The sequence below is a fragment of the Tachyglossus aculeatus genome, chromosome 26 (assembly GCF_015852505.1).
Source record: "Tachyglossus aculeatus isolate mTacAcu1 chromosome 26, mTacAcu1.pri, whole genome shotgun sequence".
NCBI classification, from domain to species: Eukaryota; Metazoa; Chordata; class Mammalia; order Monotremata; family Tachyglossidae; genus Tachyglossus; species Tachyglossus aculeatus.
The window spans coordinates 6,834,176-6,852,117 of record NC_052091.1 but is presented as its reverse complement, the minus strand read 5'-3'; the positions used below and the strand labels follow the sequence as shown (position 1 = coordinate 6,852,117).

The following is a 17,942-nucleotide window of genomic DNA, read 5'->3' as shown; positions in this document are numbered from 1 at the left end:
TTGGGGGAGAGGTAGGGGGAAAGGGGGCAAAATTGGGGGTGTGAGGAAATGGCGGGGGACAGAGGGGGACGGTCCAGAGAGGCAAGGGAGGATCGAGAAGGGGAGGTTGAGAAATATGGTGGGATTTTGAGAGGGGTGAGTGTTCGTTGGGATCTGAGGAAGGTGGGAAGGTAATAATAATAATAATAATTGTAGTGTTTGTTAAGCGCTTACTATGTTCCAGACACTGTCCTATGCTCTGAAGTAGAGACAAGCAAATCGGGTTGGACACAGTCATGGGGCTCCCAGCCTTAATCCCCATTTGACAGATTAGGAAACTGAGGCACAGAGAAATGAAGTGACTTCCCCAGGGTCACACAGCAGACAAGTGGCAGAGCCGGGATTAGAACCCAGGTCTTTCTGATTCCCAGGCCCGTGCTCTATCCTTTTTGGGAAGGGTCAAGGTGGTATTGAGTGAAGTAAGGTGGGGTGGAGGTTAGAGAGAGCCCTGGAAGAATCTGGGGGTGATCTGGGGTGGTTTGGGTAGTGGGGAGATGCTGAAGAGAGGGTAAGAGAGTGTAAGAGAATGACCTTGGGCAAGTCACTTAACTTCTCTAGAGAAGCAGCGTGGCTCGGTGGAAAGAGCCCGGGCTTCTGAGTCAGAGTTCATGGGTTCAAATTCCGGCTCCGCCAATTGTCAACTGGGTGACTTTGGGCAAGACACTTAACTTCTCTGTGCCTCAGTTCCCTCATCTGTAAAATGGAGATGAAGACTGTGAGCCCCCCGTGGGACAACCTGATCACCTTGTAACCTCCCCAGCGCTTAGAACAGTGCTTTGCACATAGCGCTTAATAAATGCCATTATTATTATTATTATTGTTGTTCTCTGTGTCTCTCAGTTCCCTCATCTGTAAAACGGGGATCGAGGCTAGGAGCCCAACATGGGACAGGGACTGTGTCCAATCCGATTTGCTTGTATCCACCCCAGCACTTAGTACAGTGCCTGGCTACTTCTAGACTGTGAGCCCGCTGTTGGGTAGGGACCGTCTCTATATGTTGCCAACTTGTACTTCCCAAGCGCTTCGTACAGTGCTCTGCACACAGTAAGCACTCAATAAATACGATTGAATGAATGAATGGCACACAGTAAGCTCTTAACAAATACCACAGTTATTATTATTGAGAGGTTTGAAGGTGGAAGGTGTGGTGAGTTATGGGTAGAAGGGAAATTCAGGGGTTTAAGAGGGAATTTGGGGGTGTGGGGGATTGGAAGGGGTTAGAGGGATACAAATTGGGGTTTGGAAGGTTGGGGAGGGGGTGGCTTCTGGCCCTTGGGAGGGGAGGGGTCCCCTTCGCTCTCTCTGCTTGTTATTTCCTGCCACCTTATCTCTGCATCACTGACGTTGTGGCACGGGTGGGGTTGGGAAGATGGTATCGGGGAAGAAGGGGCGAGATGGTATCAGCTCCTGAAGGGGCACGGAGAGCTCGGGTCTGCTCAAGATAACCCCCCCACCCCAACTTACCCGCGTGTGTGTGTGACAGGGGACAAGACCCTCTTCAGCCTGCCACAGAGCTGGTTGGTGAAGTGGGTCAGCATAGCTTAGTGGATACAGTCCGGCCCATGGGTTCTCTGCCACCTGACTGCTCTGTGACCTCGAAGTGAAGTCACTTCACTTCTCTGGTCCTCAGTTCCCTCCTCTATAAAATGGGGATGGAGACTGTGAGCCCCACCTGGGACAGCGACCGTGTCCAACCTGATGTATTTGTATCCACCCCACTGCTTAGTACAGTGCCTGGCACAAAGTAAACGCTTAACAAATGCTATTATAATTGTTTCCTCGCCACGCACCCCCACAGTGCGCAGGCCCCCTCGGTCAGCTCTCAGTCGAGCAGGAACCATTAGGAAAGAGAGAAACGGATAAAATCTCTTCGAGCGGAACAGGGGAGGGAGGCGGGGGATTCGATTGAAGATGGGTTAAAAGATGGACTCAAATCGTCCACTCGGTCCCCCACGTGACATCATCGGCAGTCCCATCCCAGGCAGCCCGACCCTGCCCCAGCCAAATTTCCCCTTAGCCCTCACCCCTGTCCCATCCAAATTTCCCTTTAGCCTCTCACCCCCGCCCCATCCAATTTTCCCCTTTAGCCCTCACCCCGTCCCATCCAATTTTCCCCTTATCCCCTCACCTCTGCCCCATCCAAATTTCCCTTTAGCCCTCATCCCTGCCCCAGCCAAATTTCCCCTTAGCCCCTCACCTCTGCCCCATCCAAATTTCCCTTTAGCTCTCACCCCTGCCCCCTCCAAATTTCCCCTTAGCCCCTCACCTCTGCCCCATCCAAACTTCCCTTTACCCCTCACCTCTGCCCCATCCAAATTTCCCTTTAGCCCTCACCCCTGCCCCCATCCAAATTTCCCCTTAACCCCTCACCCCTGCCCCACCGAAATTTCCCCTCAGCCTTCACCTCTGCCCCCATCCAAGTTTTCTAACCTCTCCCCCTGGCATGGCAGCCCCAGAACACCTCCCCGGGAGCTCCACTCATTCACACCAACACCTCTACCTCTCCCAGACCCCCCATCCCCATGGCCTGGACCTGGGTTCTAATTCCAGTTCCTCCACTTGTCTGCAGTGTGACCTCAGGCAAGTCACTGCCCGGTGCCTTAATTTCCTCAGATGTAAAATTGGGATTAAGACTGTGAGCTCTACGTGTCCAACCTGAATACCTTGTATCTACCCTAGCACTTAATACAGTGCCTGATACATAGTAAGCACGCAACACAATATCACAATTATTATTATTATTATCATTATTATTTGTGGAAAGAGCACAGGCTTGGGAGACAGAAGAATCTGGGTTTTAATCCCGGCTCTGCCATGTGTCTGCTGTGTGACCTTTGGCAAGTCACTTCACATCTCTGTGCTTAGGTTACCGTATCTGTAAAAATTGGATTAATGAGTGATAATGTTATTTGTTAAGCATTTACTATGTGTCAAGCACTGTTCTAAGCGCTGGGGTAGATACAAGCTATTTATTTATTTATTTTCTATTAATTTTTATTACTATCTGTCTCTAGACTGTGAGCTCATTGTGGGCAGGGATTGTGTCTGATGTTTTATTGTACTCTCCCAAGCAATTAGTACAGTGCTTTGTACACAGTAAGTGCTCAATAAATATGATTATTATTGTGAATAATAACAATAAAAACACAAGCTAGGGATTGTCTCTGTTGCAAATTGTACTTTCCAAGTGGTTAGTAGAGTGTTCTGCACACAGTAAGCACACAATAAATACGATTGAATGAATGAATGAATCAGATTGGACAAAGTCCCTGTCCCATATGGGGCTCACAGCCTTTACTCCCATTTTCCAGATGCTGTAACTGAGGCACAGGGAAGTGAAGTGACTTGCCCAAGGTCACTTAGCAGACACGTGGCAGAATCAGGCTTAGAACCCAGGTCCTTCTAAATCCCAGGCCCGTGCTCTTTCCACTAGGACAGTGAGTCCCTTATGGGACAGGGACAGTGTCCAATCTGAATAGCTTGTATCTAAGCAGCGCTTAGAATAGTGCTTGGCTCAGAGTAAGATCTTAACAAATACGATAATTATTATTATTACTTCTCCCAGACACCCTATTCCCCTAGACGTCCCCACCTCTCTCAGAACCCCACCGCTGTCCAAGACACCCCAACCCACCCAGCCCCATAGACCCCCCTCAACTCACCCACATCTGGAACAGAATAAGCGCTTAACAGATACCATGATTATTATTACCCCAAACACCCAAATGACCCGACTTAGATGAGCGTATTTTGGACACATCATCAGGAGGACTTATTCTCTGGAGAAGACCCAAATGTTAGGAAAAGTCCAGGGAAAACGTGGAAGAGGCAGACTGGTGGCTAAATGGACAGAGACCTTAACAACGATAAGGGAAGAACCTTTGGAAAGCTTGCGGATTATGGCAGAGGACAGGATGTTCTAGAAAAAGTATATCCATGGAGTTGCTATAAATAGGAAACGACTTGATGGCACATAACAATAATAATAATAATAATAAAACACCCGGGCCCCATCCAAACACACCGACACCCTTTCTGTCCCATCCTTGCACCCCCAGACAGGGTCTCGCCGTGGGGCCCCCAAATTATCCCCTTGTTTGCCCCGATACCCGCCCTCCAATCCCCCCAAACTTTTCCACTCTTCCTGGCCACAGCTATGAAGAGCTATAATAATATTGTCAGTATTTGTTAAGTGCTTACTATGTGCCTAGCCCTGTTCTAAGCGCTGGGTGAAGATACAAGTTTTCTTTGGTTGCCCCACATGGGGCTCACAGTCTTAATCCCCATGTTACAGATGAAGTAACTGAGGCACCGAGAAGCTAAGCGACTCTTCCAAAGTCAAACAAGTGGCGGAGCCAGGATTAGAACTCACAACCTCTGACTCCCAAGCCCGAGCAGTTTCCACTAAACCATGCTGCTTCCACACTAAGACTGTGAATCCCATGTGGGACAACCTGCTTCCCTCGTATCTACACCAGTGCTTAGAACAGTGCTTGGCACATAGTAAGCGCTTAGCAAATATCCTCATTATTCTATTCCTGCCCCTTGCCCAGTGTGGGGGGGCCAAGGTGATGGCAAGAGAGACAAGACCCCTCCAGCCCACCCACATTTCCTCATGCTGTTCCCTAGAAAAATGCACTTTCCGCCCAGCATTGATGCGGCAACTAAACCGCACAACTGGCAAAGAGCGTCAACGTAGCACCTGCTGGGCCAGTCCTCGTTCGAGCTGGGCTACAAATCCTGCTGCCAGGCCTTCAGCTGGCACTTACCCAGTGCCTCCAGTAACCACATGCCATTCATTCATTCATTCATTCATTCATTCATTCATTCAATCGTATTTATTGAGCACTTACTGTGTCCAGAGCACTGTACTAATCGCTTGGAAAGTACAATTCGGCAACAGATAGAGACAATCCCTACTCAACAAGGGGCTCACAGTCTAGAACGGGGAGACAGACAACAAAACAAGCAGGCTGGAATCAATAGCATCAAAAGAGAGAAATAGAATTATAGATATATGCACATCATTAATAAAATAAATAGAATAATAAATATGTACAAATATACACAAGTGCTGTGGGGCATGGAGGGGGGTAGAGCAGAGGGAGGGGGTCGGGGTGATGGGGAGGGGAGGAGGAGCAGAGGAAAGGGGGGCTGAGTCTGGGAAGGCCTCCTGGAGGAGGTGATCCAATTTTGATGATGATGATGATGGCATTTGTTAAGCGCGTACTATGTGCAAAGCACTGTTCTAACCAATTGATATTCTCTGGTCTAGTAAATGACCCTCAGTTGGCCAATAAAAGATAGGGTCTGCATTTTAGCGGTGGTGAGGTAGGGAGGGGGTTTGTTTGGCAGTCCATTCTCAGCAAACCCAGAGCAGTGGCCACTGCTGAGGTCTAATAATGATAATAATGATGGTATTTGTTAAGTTCTTACCCTATGACAGGCACTGAGGTGGAAACAAGCAAATCGAGTTGGATACAATCCCTGTCCCATGTGGGGCTCGCACTCTCAATCCCCATTTTATAGATGAAGTAACTGAGGCCCAGAGAAGTGAAGCAGTTTGTTCAAGGTCACACAGCAGGCATGTGGCAGAGCCGGGAATAAAATATGACCTTCTGACTCCAAAGCCCGTGCTCTATCCACTATGCTGTGCTGTTCTCTCCCAGGTCTGTGCCCGGAACTTCCACTTTAAATGACACTAAGAGTAGGGATTAAGGGGTGAGAGACCCCCACCAAATCTTTCACAAACGCTACCCCCTATCACCACATACACAAATCAGGAAGCTCCTTTCCAGTGTGATACTTGTAATACACTGGAATTACACAGAGAAGCAGCATGGCTCAGTGGAAAGAGCCCGGGCTTTGGAGTCAGAGGTCATGGGTTCAAATTCAGGCTCCACCATTTGTCGGCTGTGTGACTTTGGGCAAGTCACTTCACTTCTCTGTGCCTCAGTTACCTCATCTGGAAAATGGGGATTAAGACTGTGAGCCCCCCGTGGGACAACCTGATCACCTTGTAACCTCCCCAGCGCTTAGAACAGTGCTTTGCACATAGTAAGCACTTAATAAATGCCATTATTATTATTATTATTAATAATAATAATAAATACAAAGCACTTACTATGTGCCAGGCACAGAGAAGCAGTGTGGCTTAGTGTCAAGAGCCTGGGCTTGGGAATCAGCAGTTGTGGGTTCTAATTCTGGTTCTGCCACTTACAGCTGCATGACTTGGAGCAAGTCACTTAACTTCTGTGTGCCTCAGTTCCCTCATCTGTAAAATGGGGATTAAGACTGTGACCCCCCCAGGTGGGGCAACCTAATTACCTCGAATTTATGCCAGCGCTTAGAACAGTGCTTGGCACCTACTAAGAGCTTAACAAATACCATCATTATTATTATTATTATGATTATTATTATTAAGCACTGGGGTAGATTCAAGATAATCAGGTTCCATTTTGCAGATGGGTGAACTGAGGCACAGAGAAGTGAAGGGACTTGCCTGAGGTCACACAGCAGGCAAGTGGAGAAGCTGGGATTAGAACCCAGGTCCTCTGATTCCTCTGCCCATGCTTTTTCCATTAGGGCACACTGCTTTCTAATCAGCCAGTGCCATCTCATAGCTGCTTCAACACAAATCATTTCCAGTATCTCCGTCCTGCCCTTTCCAGTCTTCTCTTCCCCTTACTACACTTCCCACCACCCTGACAACCTCCTCTTCCTCCTTCTCCTCCTCTGCAGTTCCCCTCTAGGGTTCAGGCTCTGCCCTCAATTCAGAAGCAGATGGGAAGGGCATTAAGGAAAGAAGGTTTAGGGATTAAAGGTGGCCAGATGATGCAAAGGCGGCTATGACCCTAGGCCCCTGGGCACCCAACCAGATCCCAGAGATAAAAACAGAAGGCTGGGCGTGGAGAATTTAGGACAGAAAAAGAGACAGACTGTGGGAGGAAGCGAGTCAGACATATTCAGAGACAGAGTGAGGCAGACAGAGACACACATACAGGGAGAATTTGGAGGAAAGACATAGACTCGCACAGAGTGAGGCAGACAGAGATACACATACAGGGAGAACACGGAGGAAAGACATAGACTCGCACACAAACAGTAGAAGGAGAGAGAGGGGCAGACAGACGGACAGAGTTGGAGGTTAGATGAGAAAACCTCGGTAGAGCAGAGGGAGTCAGGGAGAGCTAGGTTGCCTCCACAGAGACGCTTCAGAGACCGGCCAGCGTGAAGCTGGAATCACTGCCTTTACCTCAGCCTCTCTCCAAATCTCTGTGTCTCTCTGGCCACAGCTGACTCTCTCTCCTACCTATGCTTCGCTGAGTCTGTCGTAGCTCTGCAGGACCAGCCCAGCAGGTGAGACTCTCATCTTTTAGCCTTGCTCCCCCTCCTCATATTCCCTGCTGCCTTTCTTCTGCCTCCCCCCGGGGTCGAGTGGTAAAGAGGAGAGGCCCAGGTGTTCCCAGAGTTCATCTGGGTTTAAACCCATTGGACCCCTCTCAGGGGCTGATCTTGGGGGTCCCGTGGGGAGACCCCCACATGCACAGAGATGTGGGCTCTCGGGCAGGGAACAGGAGGGGCTAGGGGTCCTGAGACACCGCCCCCCACCACCCCAGCCAACACTACATTTCCCTTCTCAGCTCCTCCACATCCTGCATGATGGAGCTACAGCTTCTGCTTCTCACTCTGCTCATGGCTGCTCCGGGTGAGTTGAGGAGGTGCTGGGTGGGCCGGGAAGAGAGGAATGGGAGGGAGGCTTTGACATGGTCTAGTGAATGTCTCTCCTCCCCCACTGCAGGGCTTTCCCAAGATAACCGCATTTGGGGGGGGCAGCCCATGCTTCCCCAACTCCCAGCCATGGCAGGCAGCTCTCTTCGACGGGCCCCAACTGCGCTGTGGGGGTATCCTGGTCCACCGCCGATGGGTGCTCACTGCGGGGCACTGCTGGTTTAATAGGTGAGGGGAATGGCAGGGGAGGAGGAGGGAGGTGAGCTGGGGAGGTGGGGGAGGGATAAACAGAGAAGGGGAGAAGCCTTGTCCCCTGGAACGCAGCCTGTCTGTGGCCAGAGGAGCCATTTGGACAGGGCTGGGGGAATGGTCAGTTGGCCAATTAATGGAGTCTATTAGTAATAATTGTGGTATTTGTTTAGCGCTTTCTAAGTACCAAGCACTAGGGTAGGTACAAGATAATCCAGGCCCCAAATGGGCCTCACATTCTAAGTAGGCGGGAGGGGAGGTACTGAACCTCCAATTTGCAGTGAGGGAATTGGGCCACAGAGAAGCTAAGCAACTTGTCCAATTCACACAACAGGCAAGTGGTGGAGCTGAAATTAGAACACAGGTCCTCTGACTCTCAGGCCCGGACTCTGTCCACTAGTCTTGGAAAAATACAATAGAGCGATTGGACACAGCCCAGGACTGAGCCTCTTTGCAGGATCAGGACAGAGGGCAGAGAAGTAAAAGGAAAAAGGTGAAATTCTCCTTGGATTCTTTTTAGAAATATCTGCTTGAGGAGAGGGGGTGATGGCAGTGGTGACATTTCCAGCTATTTTATGATGTTGGGGTCTTCCAAAGCCTCCAGCCTGTGGCCCAAGGCTTCCAAACTGGGAAAAGGTTACACCAGTTTGTCCAGAAAGACATTTCAGCTACCTCCTCCTCCCTCTCCACTTTACAAATCTGTGCAGCAGGGGGAGGGTAGAGCTAACACTCTACTGCTTCCCCTCTATATAATTTATTTCAAAGTCTGTCTCCCCTGCTAGACTGTAAACACCATGAGGGCAGGGATAATCATATGGAAGTATTAGTTTCCCTCTTTAGCAAGGGCTGAATTGGGTGGGTTTTGGAGGGATGGTTTGGAGGGAAGGTCTCCTCTAGATTGTAAGTTCCTTGTGGGCAGGGAACATGTTGACCAACCCTGTTATACTGTTCTTTCCCAAGTATTTAGTACAGTGTCCTGCACACAGTAAGCACTCAATAAATATTATTGACTGTTCTGCACATAGTAAGCACTCAATGAACATGATTGATTGCTTGACTGAAGGGGAAGGGGCCAGGGCTACTGTATTGGACTCTCCCAAGCACTCACTACAGTATTCTGCCCACAGTAAGTGTTTGGCGAATACCATTAATTGATTGGAGGGAAATGCATACTTATTAGTTACTTGATAGTCACCCCCACCCTCAACCCTAGAGCACTTGTGTACATATACGTACATATATGTACATATAAATGAGGATTAAGACTGTGAGCCTCAAGTAGGACAACCTGATTACCTTGTATCTACCCCAGCGCTTAGAGCAGTGCTTGGCACATAGTAAGCGCTTAACAAATACCATCATCATTATTATGTTTGTAATTAATTTATATCAATGCCTTCCCCTCTAGACTGTGAGCTCCCTGTGGGCAGAGAACGTATCTACCAATTCTGATCTGTTGTGCTCTCCCAAGCGTTTAGTGTAGTGCTCTGCACACAGAACTCAATACGTTCTACTGATGGACTGAGAGATGGGAAGTCTGGAAAAGGGTGAGGGGGGGGGGAGAAGGAGAGCCTGGGATTCAATGAGGTGGGAAGAGGCTGTGTCTGTGTGTGTGTTTCTGTACGTGTTTCCCACCCCCGCATTCTGCCCATGCCCTGTCCCTCTCCCCATGAGGTTGCATGTGCGCCTGGGGGAACACAATCTTCGCCGGAAGGATGGGACCGAGCAGTTCTTCACCAGTAAACGCAGAGTATTCCACCCCCAGTTCAACCCCCAAATCAGAGAAAGGGACCATGACCTCCAGCTGGTGCAGCTGTCCAAGCCGGCCATCCTGAACAGGGCCGTGAAGCCGGTGCCCCTCGCTGACAGCTGTCCAGTCCCTGGCACCGACTGCCTCATCTCTGGCTGGGGCACCACCTCCAGCACTGAAGGTACTGCTTTTTCCCCCCTCCCTGCCACTCCTTTCGGGCCCCGGGCAGCCTGCACCCAGCCCTTTCCCCCCCCCAACCCCTCCCCTCCCGGTTGTGCCCACAGTTTCGAATCCGGACGAACTTCAGTGCGCCTGGGTGAAAGTAGTGGACCAAGAGCAGTGTCAAGCCAGATATGGAGGTGCCATCAAGGAGGGCATGTTCTGCGCAGGGATCCAGGAGGGGGGCAGGGACACCTGCCAGGTGAGAGGGAGGGAGAGCTGGTGTGGGGTGGGAGTGGGGTGGAGGGGCTGCTGGCAGCAGCATATTGGCTGATTGATTATTGATGGGAATGGAGTGGCGGGGCCTGCAACAGGGAGGAGGGAGGCCTGGGGCCGGCGGGGCAGGCTGCTGCCACCAAGCTATTGGCTGATTGCTGAGGGGAATGGAGTCGGGGGGCTACAGTGAGGGGAGAAGGGAAGATTTGGGGAGGGGGTACTGCTGTCACCAGGCTATTGGCTGATTGCTGAGGGGAATGGAGTGGGGTGCTGCAGTGAGGGACTAAGGGAGAGTGGGGGTGGCCGTTGCCACAAAGCTATTGGTTGACTGCCGCTGGGAATGGAGTTGAGGGCTGCAGCTAGGGGAGGATGGAGGGCACTTAGGGTGGGGGGGGGAGGGGGCAGAGAGTCCTCAGCCCCATTAAGGGGGTGGAGGAAGAAAGTCGACCCCAGAGGAAAAACCTAGGGGGTCCTCTGAGGTTCAGACTGGAACTCTCCCCTTCCTCCTCTCCAGGGGGATTCAGGAGGCCCCCTGGTTTGTGGGGGTACTCTGGCAGGTGTCACGTCCTGGGGCCAGGAGCCATGTGGACTCCCCAACTTTCCGGGCATCTACACCAGAATCTGTCGCCACCTGGACTGGATCCGCAGGGTCACGGGAATCAAATAGCTCTCAGAGGCTGCTCGGGGGAGCCGCGACGTCTGCACCACAACCTCTCTTTGGGGGACGCTGATGGGGATGCCACCCGGAGGATGCTCAAGGGGGAGGGGTTGGAAAGGAGCCGGATAACTGGAGAGGGGACCTTTTACTCTGGGACGTCCTTGTGGGCAGGGAACATGTCCACCACCACCTCTGTTGTATTGGGCTCTCCCAAGCATTTTATACAGTACGTTGCACACAGTAAGCACTCAATAAATATCACTGATTTACGCTTGACTCTAGCTTTCCCGTCTTCTAACCCCGGGAGGGAGCGGGGACAGAGCGGGAGGGATTGGGGTCTGCCTGGTGCAGAGCTGAGGAGAACGGACAGAGGAGACCCTCCCCAACTACCCTGTCCAAAATTTTGGGCCTTGCATAAAGAGAAAATCCTTCCTCTCGGGCTCCCCGCAACTTGGAATGTGTTGGGACGGCCCTGGGAAATCTGTCAGGAGCGCCAAGTTCTGGAAACAAGGGGAAGAGATAAAGTTGAGGCTAGGATCAGGGTGGAGGAATGGGTGAGGCTTAGGGTTGGGCTTGGGGGACCAGGTGACAGTGAAGGGGGAGAGAGGGACTGTGTCTGACCAGCATTTAGCGCAGGGCTTGGCACCAAGGAAGCCCTCAACCCATCCAGCGTGGACGAGTGGATAAAGCACCGACCTGGGAATCAGAAGGACCTGAGTTCTAATCCCGGCTCTGCCATTTGTCTGCTGGCCGATCCTGGGAAAGTCACTTCACTTCTCTGGGCCTCAGTTCCCTCAGCTGTAAAATGGGGATTAAGACTGTGAGCCCCGCGTGGGACAGGGGACTGTGTCCAGCCCGATTACCTTGTATCTACCCCAGGGCTTAGAACAGTGCCTGGCACATAGTAAACGCTTAACAAATACCATTAGTAATAATAATAATGTTGGTATTTGTTAAGCACTCATTATGTGCAAAGCACTGTTCTAAGAGCTGTGGGGGATACAAGATGATCAGGTTGTCCCACGTGGGCTCACAGTCTTCATCCCCATTTTACAGATGAGGTCACTGAGGCACAGAGAAGTGAAGTGACTTGCCCAGGGTCACACATCAGACAGCTGGGATTAGAACCCATGACCTTAGACTCCCAAGCCCGGGCTCTTTCCACTGAGCCACAGTGCTTCTTATTATTATCCTACCACCACCATTATTATTCTTACTAAATCGGAGGTGAGGGCGGGCTGGGGGCGTAGAGCGGATTTAGTAGGCAGAGCCGGGCACTGTTTGGCAACGTTCGTTCCATTTTATTTTTTTATTTTTGTTGCTCTGGCATTGGGAATTTGGGAAGAAAGAAAAGGGATTGGGAGGGAGGGCAGCGCAGATCGCTCCAGACAGTCCTTGAGAAGAAACTGGACCCACTCCGGAGGGTGGGGGCTAATTCCCCCTCCTCTCTTCCCTCCTCCACTTCCGTAGGTATTTCGATATTCTCTCCCAAGTGCTCAGTACAGTGCCCCGCCCCCCAGAAAGCGCTCAATAAATGCCATTGATTGACCCCACCATCTGTGACCAGTTCCCACGGCTGGCCTTCGCTTGTCCACGTGACCTCGTCCGTCTTTCACCCCCACCCCTCCAGAAAGATTGCGAATCTAAGGTTAGAGATGGGAGTCAGCAAAGAGTTAACGGCTCCAGAGCCGAATTCCAGTTACCGGGATGGAGAAGCTGAGGGATTCGTCCCGGTCTTAAAGAGAAAGTGCAGCGTCTCCCATTCTTCCTAGATGCCCTCTCTCCACGAGGCCCGGAGCCCAAGGGAAAGGGTGGGGGGAACTTGGGTTGAATACAGAATTGGGGGGGGGGTGTCCCCCACTAGGAGCGAGGGAGCCAGCCCCACCCTGTCCTCTCAGTTCCGCCTTATAGTGTCCTGAATCCAATCCACGTACTTGCAGACTTTGGTGTAGACTCCAGGCTTGGTGGTGGTGACGCATGGCACGTCTCCCCAGGACACGATGCCCTGGAGCTGTCCTCCGCAGACCAGGGGGCCCCCCGAGTCTCCCTGGAGAGGGTGGGAAAAGAATGAGGCCTAGCCATTAGCTCTAGGGTCCCCACCCCTCCCCACCCTGGATTGTGACCCTCTAAATCCTCCTTCAGACCCTCCCCCCCAGAGCAGACCCCTGAGCCGCCCTCTCCCCGCCAAGATTGTGGTGTTTGTTAAGGGCCTACTCTGACCTAAGCGCCGGGGTAGATGCAAGATAATCGGGCCTGTTACAGTCCCTGTCCCAGGTAGGACTCCGGGTCTAAGCAGGAGGAAGAACAGGCATCTAATCCCCATTTTACAGAAAAGGAAACTGAGGCTCAGAGAAGTGAAGCGACTTGCCCAGGGGCCACCCAGCAGGCAAATGGCAGTCAGGATTGGAATCCCGGTCCTGTGACTCTCAGGCACAGGTCTGTCCATCACACCACCTGCCATCCATCCTCCCAGCACGGCCTAGTGGATAGAGCGTGGTCCTGGAAGTCAGAAGGACCTGGGTTCTAATTCCGGCTCTTCCACATGTCTGCTGTGTGACTTTGGGCAAGTCACATCAGGTCTCTGGGTCTCCGTAACATCATCTGTGAAATGGGGATTAAGTTTGTGAGCCCCATGTGGGACAGGGACTGGGTCCAATCTGATTAACTTGTACCTACCTACCCCAGTGCTTAGAACACTACTTGGCACATAGTAAACGCTTAACAAGTACCAGTATTATTGTTGTTGTTATTATTATTATTATTATTATTAGGGGTGCAGTGGGAGGGGGAAGCAGCGGGAGGGGGACCGTCTCGCGGTGGGCTAACCTCACAGGAGTCAGTGCTTCCATCCTCCACACCTGCGCACACCATGGCCTCCGTCACATGGCCTGGATAAGCCACGTTGCAGGCCGCGGCCGAGATGATGCTGATGTTGGCACAGTGCAGGCTGTCTGGGAGCCTGACTGTGGTGACAGAGACAATGGGGCCGGGGAAAGGGGGGGTTACTCCCGGGTCCCAGGAGTCCTGCACCCCCCCCGGCCCCATCCCTTCTCTCTCCTTCTCCCCTCCTCCCTTCCCAGGCATCCTACCCACTGGCCTATCCCCCCGCCTCCTCACCCTTGGAGTTGGCGACCAGGCCCCACCCGGAGACGATGCACCGGTCCCCGGACTGGGGGCAGCTGGTGGGCAGGGGCAGAGGGCGGACGCTGGGCGTCAGGCGGGCGGGCAGCGTCAATTTGAGCAGCATGATGTCATCCTTGTGGTCCCGCTCGCGGTAGTGGGGGTGTGGGATGGCACGGCTCACCCCCCGAAGCTGCTCCCAGCCTTCCAGTACCTTCAGGTTGTGCTCCCCGAGTCGAACTCGGATGAGGCTGGGGGCACAATCAATCAATTAATCAATCAGTGGTAGTCATTGATCACTTAACTATGTGCACAGCATTGTACTGAGCGCTTGAGAGAGTTGTGGCTCAGTGGAGTCAGAGTTGTGGCTCGCTTTGGAGTCAGAGGTCAGGGGTTCAAATCCCGGCTCCGCCAATTGTCAGCTGTGTGACTTTGGGTGAGTCATTTCACTTCTCTGGGCCTCAGTTACCTCATCTGTAAAATGGGGATTAAGACTGTGAGCCCCCTGTGGGACAACCTGATCACCTTGTAACCTCCCTAGTGCTTAGAACAGTGCTTTGCACATAGTAAGTGCTTTATAAATGCCATTATTATTATTATTATTATAACAGAATTAGCATATTCCCTGCCCGTAATAAGCTGACAGTCTAGAGGAGGAGAGAGACATTAATATCGATAAATAGGTAGTTTATAATAAATAATTTAAAGATAACCACTTAAGTGCATAAGAATAATAAATTGTGGTATTAAAGTGCTTATTAGGTGCCAGGCGCTGTGCCGAGCGCTGGGGTGGATACAAGATAACTAGGTCACACACAGTCCCATTGAGGCCCAGAGGAGTGAAGTGATTTGCTCAAAGTCACACAGCAGGCAAGAGGCAGAGGCAGGATTAGAACCCAGGTCTTCCAGATCCCAGGCCCTGGTTCTTGCCACTAAGCTACTCCGCTTCACCAGGGGAGACGGGGTCTGGGAGGGAAACCCTGACCCTAGCCCCTGGACGTTCTCTTCCGATAGACTCAGCCCAAGAATCCTACTCCTCTCCACCCTTCACTGGACTCAGATATCGTGCCCTCTGCCCCCCAACCTCGCCCTCCCCTCCCGGGGCCCTCACACCCTGTCCCCACCCCTCCTCCCCCTCCCCATACCGGGTGAAGCAGTGGGCCGCGGTCAGCACCCATCTCGGGGTCACCAGAGTGCCCCCGCAGTTGAAGCGGCCGAAGTCAAACAACGCGACCTGCCAGGGCTGCGAGCCGGGGACACATTCCTTCCCTCCCAGCACCTTGTCTCCCCCCTGGGCCGCTGCAGAGAGACAGGGGAGGGGGCTTCAGAGAGAGGCTCGAGGGACCACCTAACCCCACTTCCCTCCCCACCACCTGCGTCGGCCGGGTCGGGATAAAGAAAGGACAGAGAGGTTAAGCTGACTGCCCTTTTTTGTTTAGTTCCCCCTACCCGATTTCCTTCGGCAGCCCCCATCCTCTCCCGTGGACTGATTTTATGTAGAACCATGGCTTAGAAACCCACAAGGGCGATGGCAATGCGGATGTTAACATTTGGTGCTCTTGTCCAACCTCTGACCCCCAACCTCTGACCCCACACTTCTGTCCTTGTCTCTGACCCCTGGGCTGGGTCCCAGGCTCCTGGATGGTCTCTAGGGAAGCTACGCCCCATCTCCGGTCCCCACCTCAGCCTCCTAACACTCCCAGTGGGCCCAAGGAAGGAAGTGAATGGCTTCTTGCACTTTCACCCCTCGCCTGGACACAGTGGGACCCTGGGGGAGGGGGGAGAGTAGTGTCAGGGGGTCTGGAGGGAGCTTCCCAGAAGGGGAGGGGGAAAGGGAGAGAGAGCACAAAATGGGGGGAAGGGTCCAGTGGAGATCCCTGTGCCTGGTGAGGGGTAATCTGGGATCTAACTGAATTGTGGAGGGGCGAGGGGACGTGCGATATTCTCACCTGTGGCTACCAGGAAGAGGCTGAGGGTCAGGAGCTGCATGTCTGAGGAAAATGGGAGAAGGGGGAGGTTGAATACTTCTGTAGCCTCTCTGGTCCGACCCCCAGATCCCTCTGAGGCCGCCATCTTGGTCCAACTCCATCCCGCCACCCTGAGCGTTTCCTCTGGAAACCAGAGCCAGGAATCTGGCGGGGGGAAGGGGTGCTGAGGAAAAGGGTCATCAGCCTCACCTGGGAAGCCCAGATCGTTTGGTCCACCGCCCCGGCCCCAGCTCTCAGACAGTCCTCTCCGTCTCCCAACAGTCCTGGCCGCCCGGGGAGGCCGGGAGGTGGGGGGATCTCCTGCCCCCTGCCTCTCCGCCTTTCTCCACCCTGGGACTCTGCTCTGGCTGGCTGTGGGGGGTGGGGGGGGGAGGCGGCAGCCTGGCCTTCAGCTTTTAACCTACCCTCCCTATGGAGCCCGTGGGCTGGGCCCATTTATAGGCTGGGACGCCTCGGCGGGAACAACCCCCTGGCCCCGGCTGCCCGTCCGCCCAGCACATTAATGAGCGTTTATAGGATCAGAGACATTGTCTGCGTCACCCAGCCCAGGGCAACCCTGGTCTGGGGCCGGGGTTGGGAACCAGGGAAGGAACCCGAGGTAAGTCACTCAATCGTATTTATTGAGTGCTTACCATGTGCAGAGCACTGTGCTAAGCTCTTGGGAGAGTACAACAGGACAGACACTGTCCCCGCCCACAGCGAGCTTGCAGTCTAGAGGGTCTGAGGGCAGCTGCACTTACCTACCTGTCCATTGACAGGCCCTGTTCCACTTACTTGCTCACTCATTTATGACATTTACGATATTCTCACTAATCATAATTACTGTGGTATTTGTTAAGTGCTTATTGGGTGCTTACTGTGTGTTTAGCACTGTACCAAGTGCTAAAATAGACAGCTCACAGAAGCAGCGTGGCCTAGAGTGGGTAGAGCACAGGCCTGAGAGTCAGAAGATCATGGATTCTCATCCCGGCTCCGCCACTTATCTGCTGTGTGATGCTGGGCAAATCACTTCGCTTCTCTGGGTCTCAGTTACCTCATCTGGAAAATGGGAATAAAGACTGTGAGCCCCACATGGGACAGAGACCGTATCCAACCCGATTTGCTTGTCTCTACCCCAGTGTTTAGTACAGTGCCTGGCACAGGGTAAGCATTTACCAGATACCACGATTATTACACAGTAAAAGCAGACCAGGCACAGTTGTTCCACATGGGGCTCACAATCTAAATAGGAGAAGTGGCATTGAATCCCCACTTTACAGATGAGGAAACTGAAGCCCAGAGAAGTTGAGTGACTCGACTGAGGTCACCCAAGCAAGGAGGTGTTGGAGCTGGGATCAGAACCCAGGGCCCCTGACTCTTAGGGTGCTGGGCTTTCCACTAGGCCAGACTGCTTCTCTCTTACCCAGCCTGTGTCTTCCTCGCTCCTTCTACTCCCTCACTGTATACAACTTTGGTCTTTCTGTCACCTCTGTCAGATAAAGTTAGCTCCTCCAAGGCAGGGATCACGCCTACCAACTCGCCTGACAGAGCTCTGTACACAGTATACTGGAAGCTCCTTGAGGGAGGGAATCTACCGATTCCATTGCTCTCTCCCTAGAGCTTAGTTCAGTGCTCTGCAGACAGTAAGGATGATCAGGCCCTAGAGAAGTTTCCATTAATGGGGTCCAATAGCCTAGTGGATAAAACCCAGACTTGGGAGTAAGAAGGATCTGGATTCTAACACCCACTGCACCCCTTTTCCTCTGCGCCCTCATCTCCCCTCCATGCCCCCCAATCCACATTCTCTGCTCCAGTCACTGTCCCCACAACCCCCATGTTCCTGTCTCAAAGTTAATGCACTTACAATGCCCTTCTCCAAATCACATCCTGCCCATCCTTCCTGTAAGTCTGCCTCCTCCAGGAAGATTCACCATTTAACCCGGCTCCAGTCAGTCCATCCTCGCCAGTTTCTGCCCAAGACGTACCTAAATGG

At 52.5% G+C, this 17,942-nt stretch overlaps 2 protein-coding genes across 2 annotated transcripts; one reads left to right on the top strand and one right to left on the bottom strand.

Annotated features, from left to right (window-relative positions):
• Positions 1–6,914: 6,914 nt before the first annotated feature.
• Positions 6,915–11,093, top strand: LOC119945877 (kallikrein-8-like). The gene is given in 7 exon segments (XM_038767116.1): positions 6,915–7,398; positions 7,683–7,747; positions 7,841–7,866; positions 7,868–7,998; positions 9,694–9,950; positions 10,054–10,190; positions 10,719–11,093. Coding segments are annotated over 6 exon segments (753 nt in total). The 5' UTR covers positions 6,915–7,398; positions 7,683–7,698; the 3' UTR covers positions 10,872–11,093.
• A 1,663-nt stretch (positions 11,094–12,756) lies between these two features.
• Positions 12,757–15,971, bottom strand: LOC119945799 (kallikrein-15-like). The gene is made up of 5 exons (XM_038766983.1): positions 15,932–15,971; positions 15,128–15,281; positions 13,980–14,233; positions 13,689–13,825; positions 12,757–12,909 (listed from the first exon to the last, which is right to left on the bottom strand). The coding sequence occupies exons 1-5, from the start codon at positions 15,969–15,971 to the stop codon at positions 12,757–12,759; spliced, it is 738 nt and encodes a 245-aa protein (XP_038622911.1).
• Positions 15,972–17,942: the final 1,971 nt, after the last annotated feature.

What these genes read in the sequence shown, in the direction of transcription:
- LOC119945799 (XM_038766983.1), bottom strand. Translation starts at nt 15,971, where the DNA reads ATGCAGCTCCTGACCCTCAGCCTCTTCCTGGTAGCCACAG. An exon ending in GCGGCCCACTGCTTCACCCG is followed by an intron (nt 14,234 to 15,127) that starts GTATGGGGAGGG and finishes TTGTGCCCCCAG; the next exon opens with CCTCATCCGAGTTCGACTCG. An exon ending in GAAGCACTGACTCCTGTGAG is followed by an intron (nt 12,910 to 13,688) that starts GTTAGCCCACCG and finishes CACCCTCTCCAG; the next exon opens with GGAGACTCGGGGGGCCCCCT.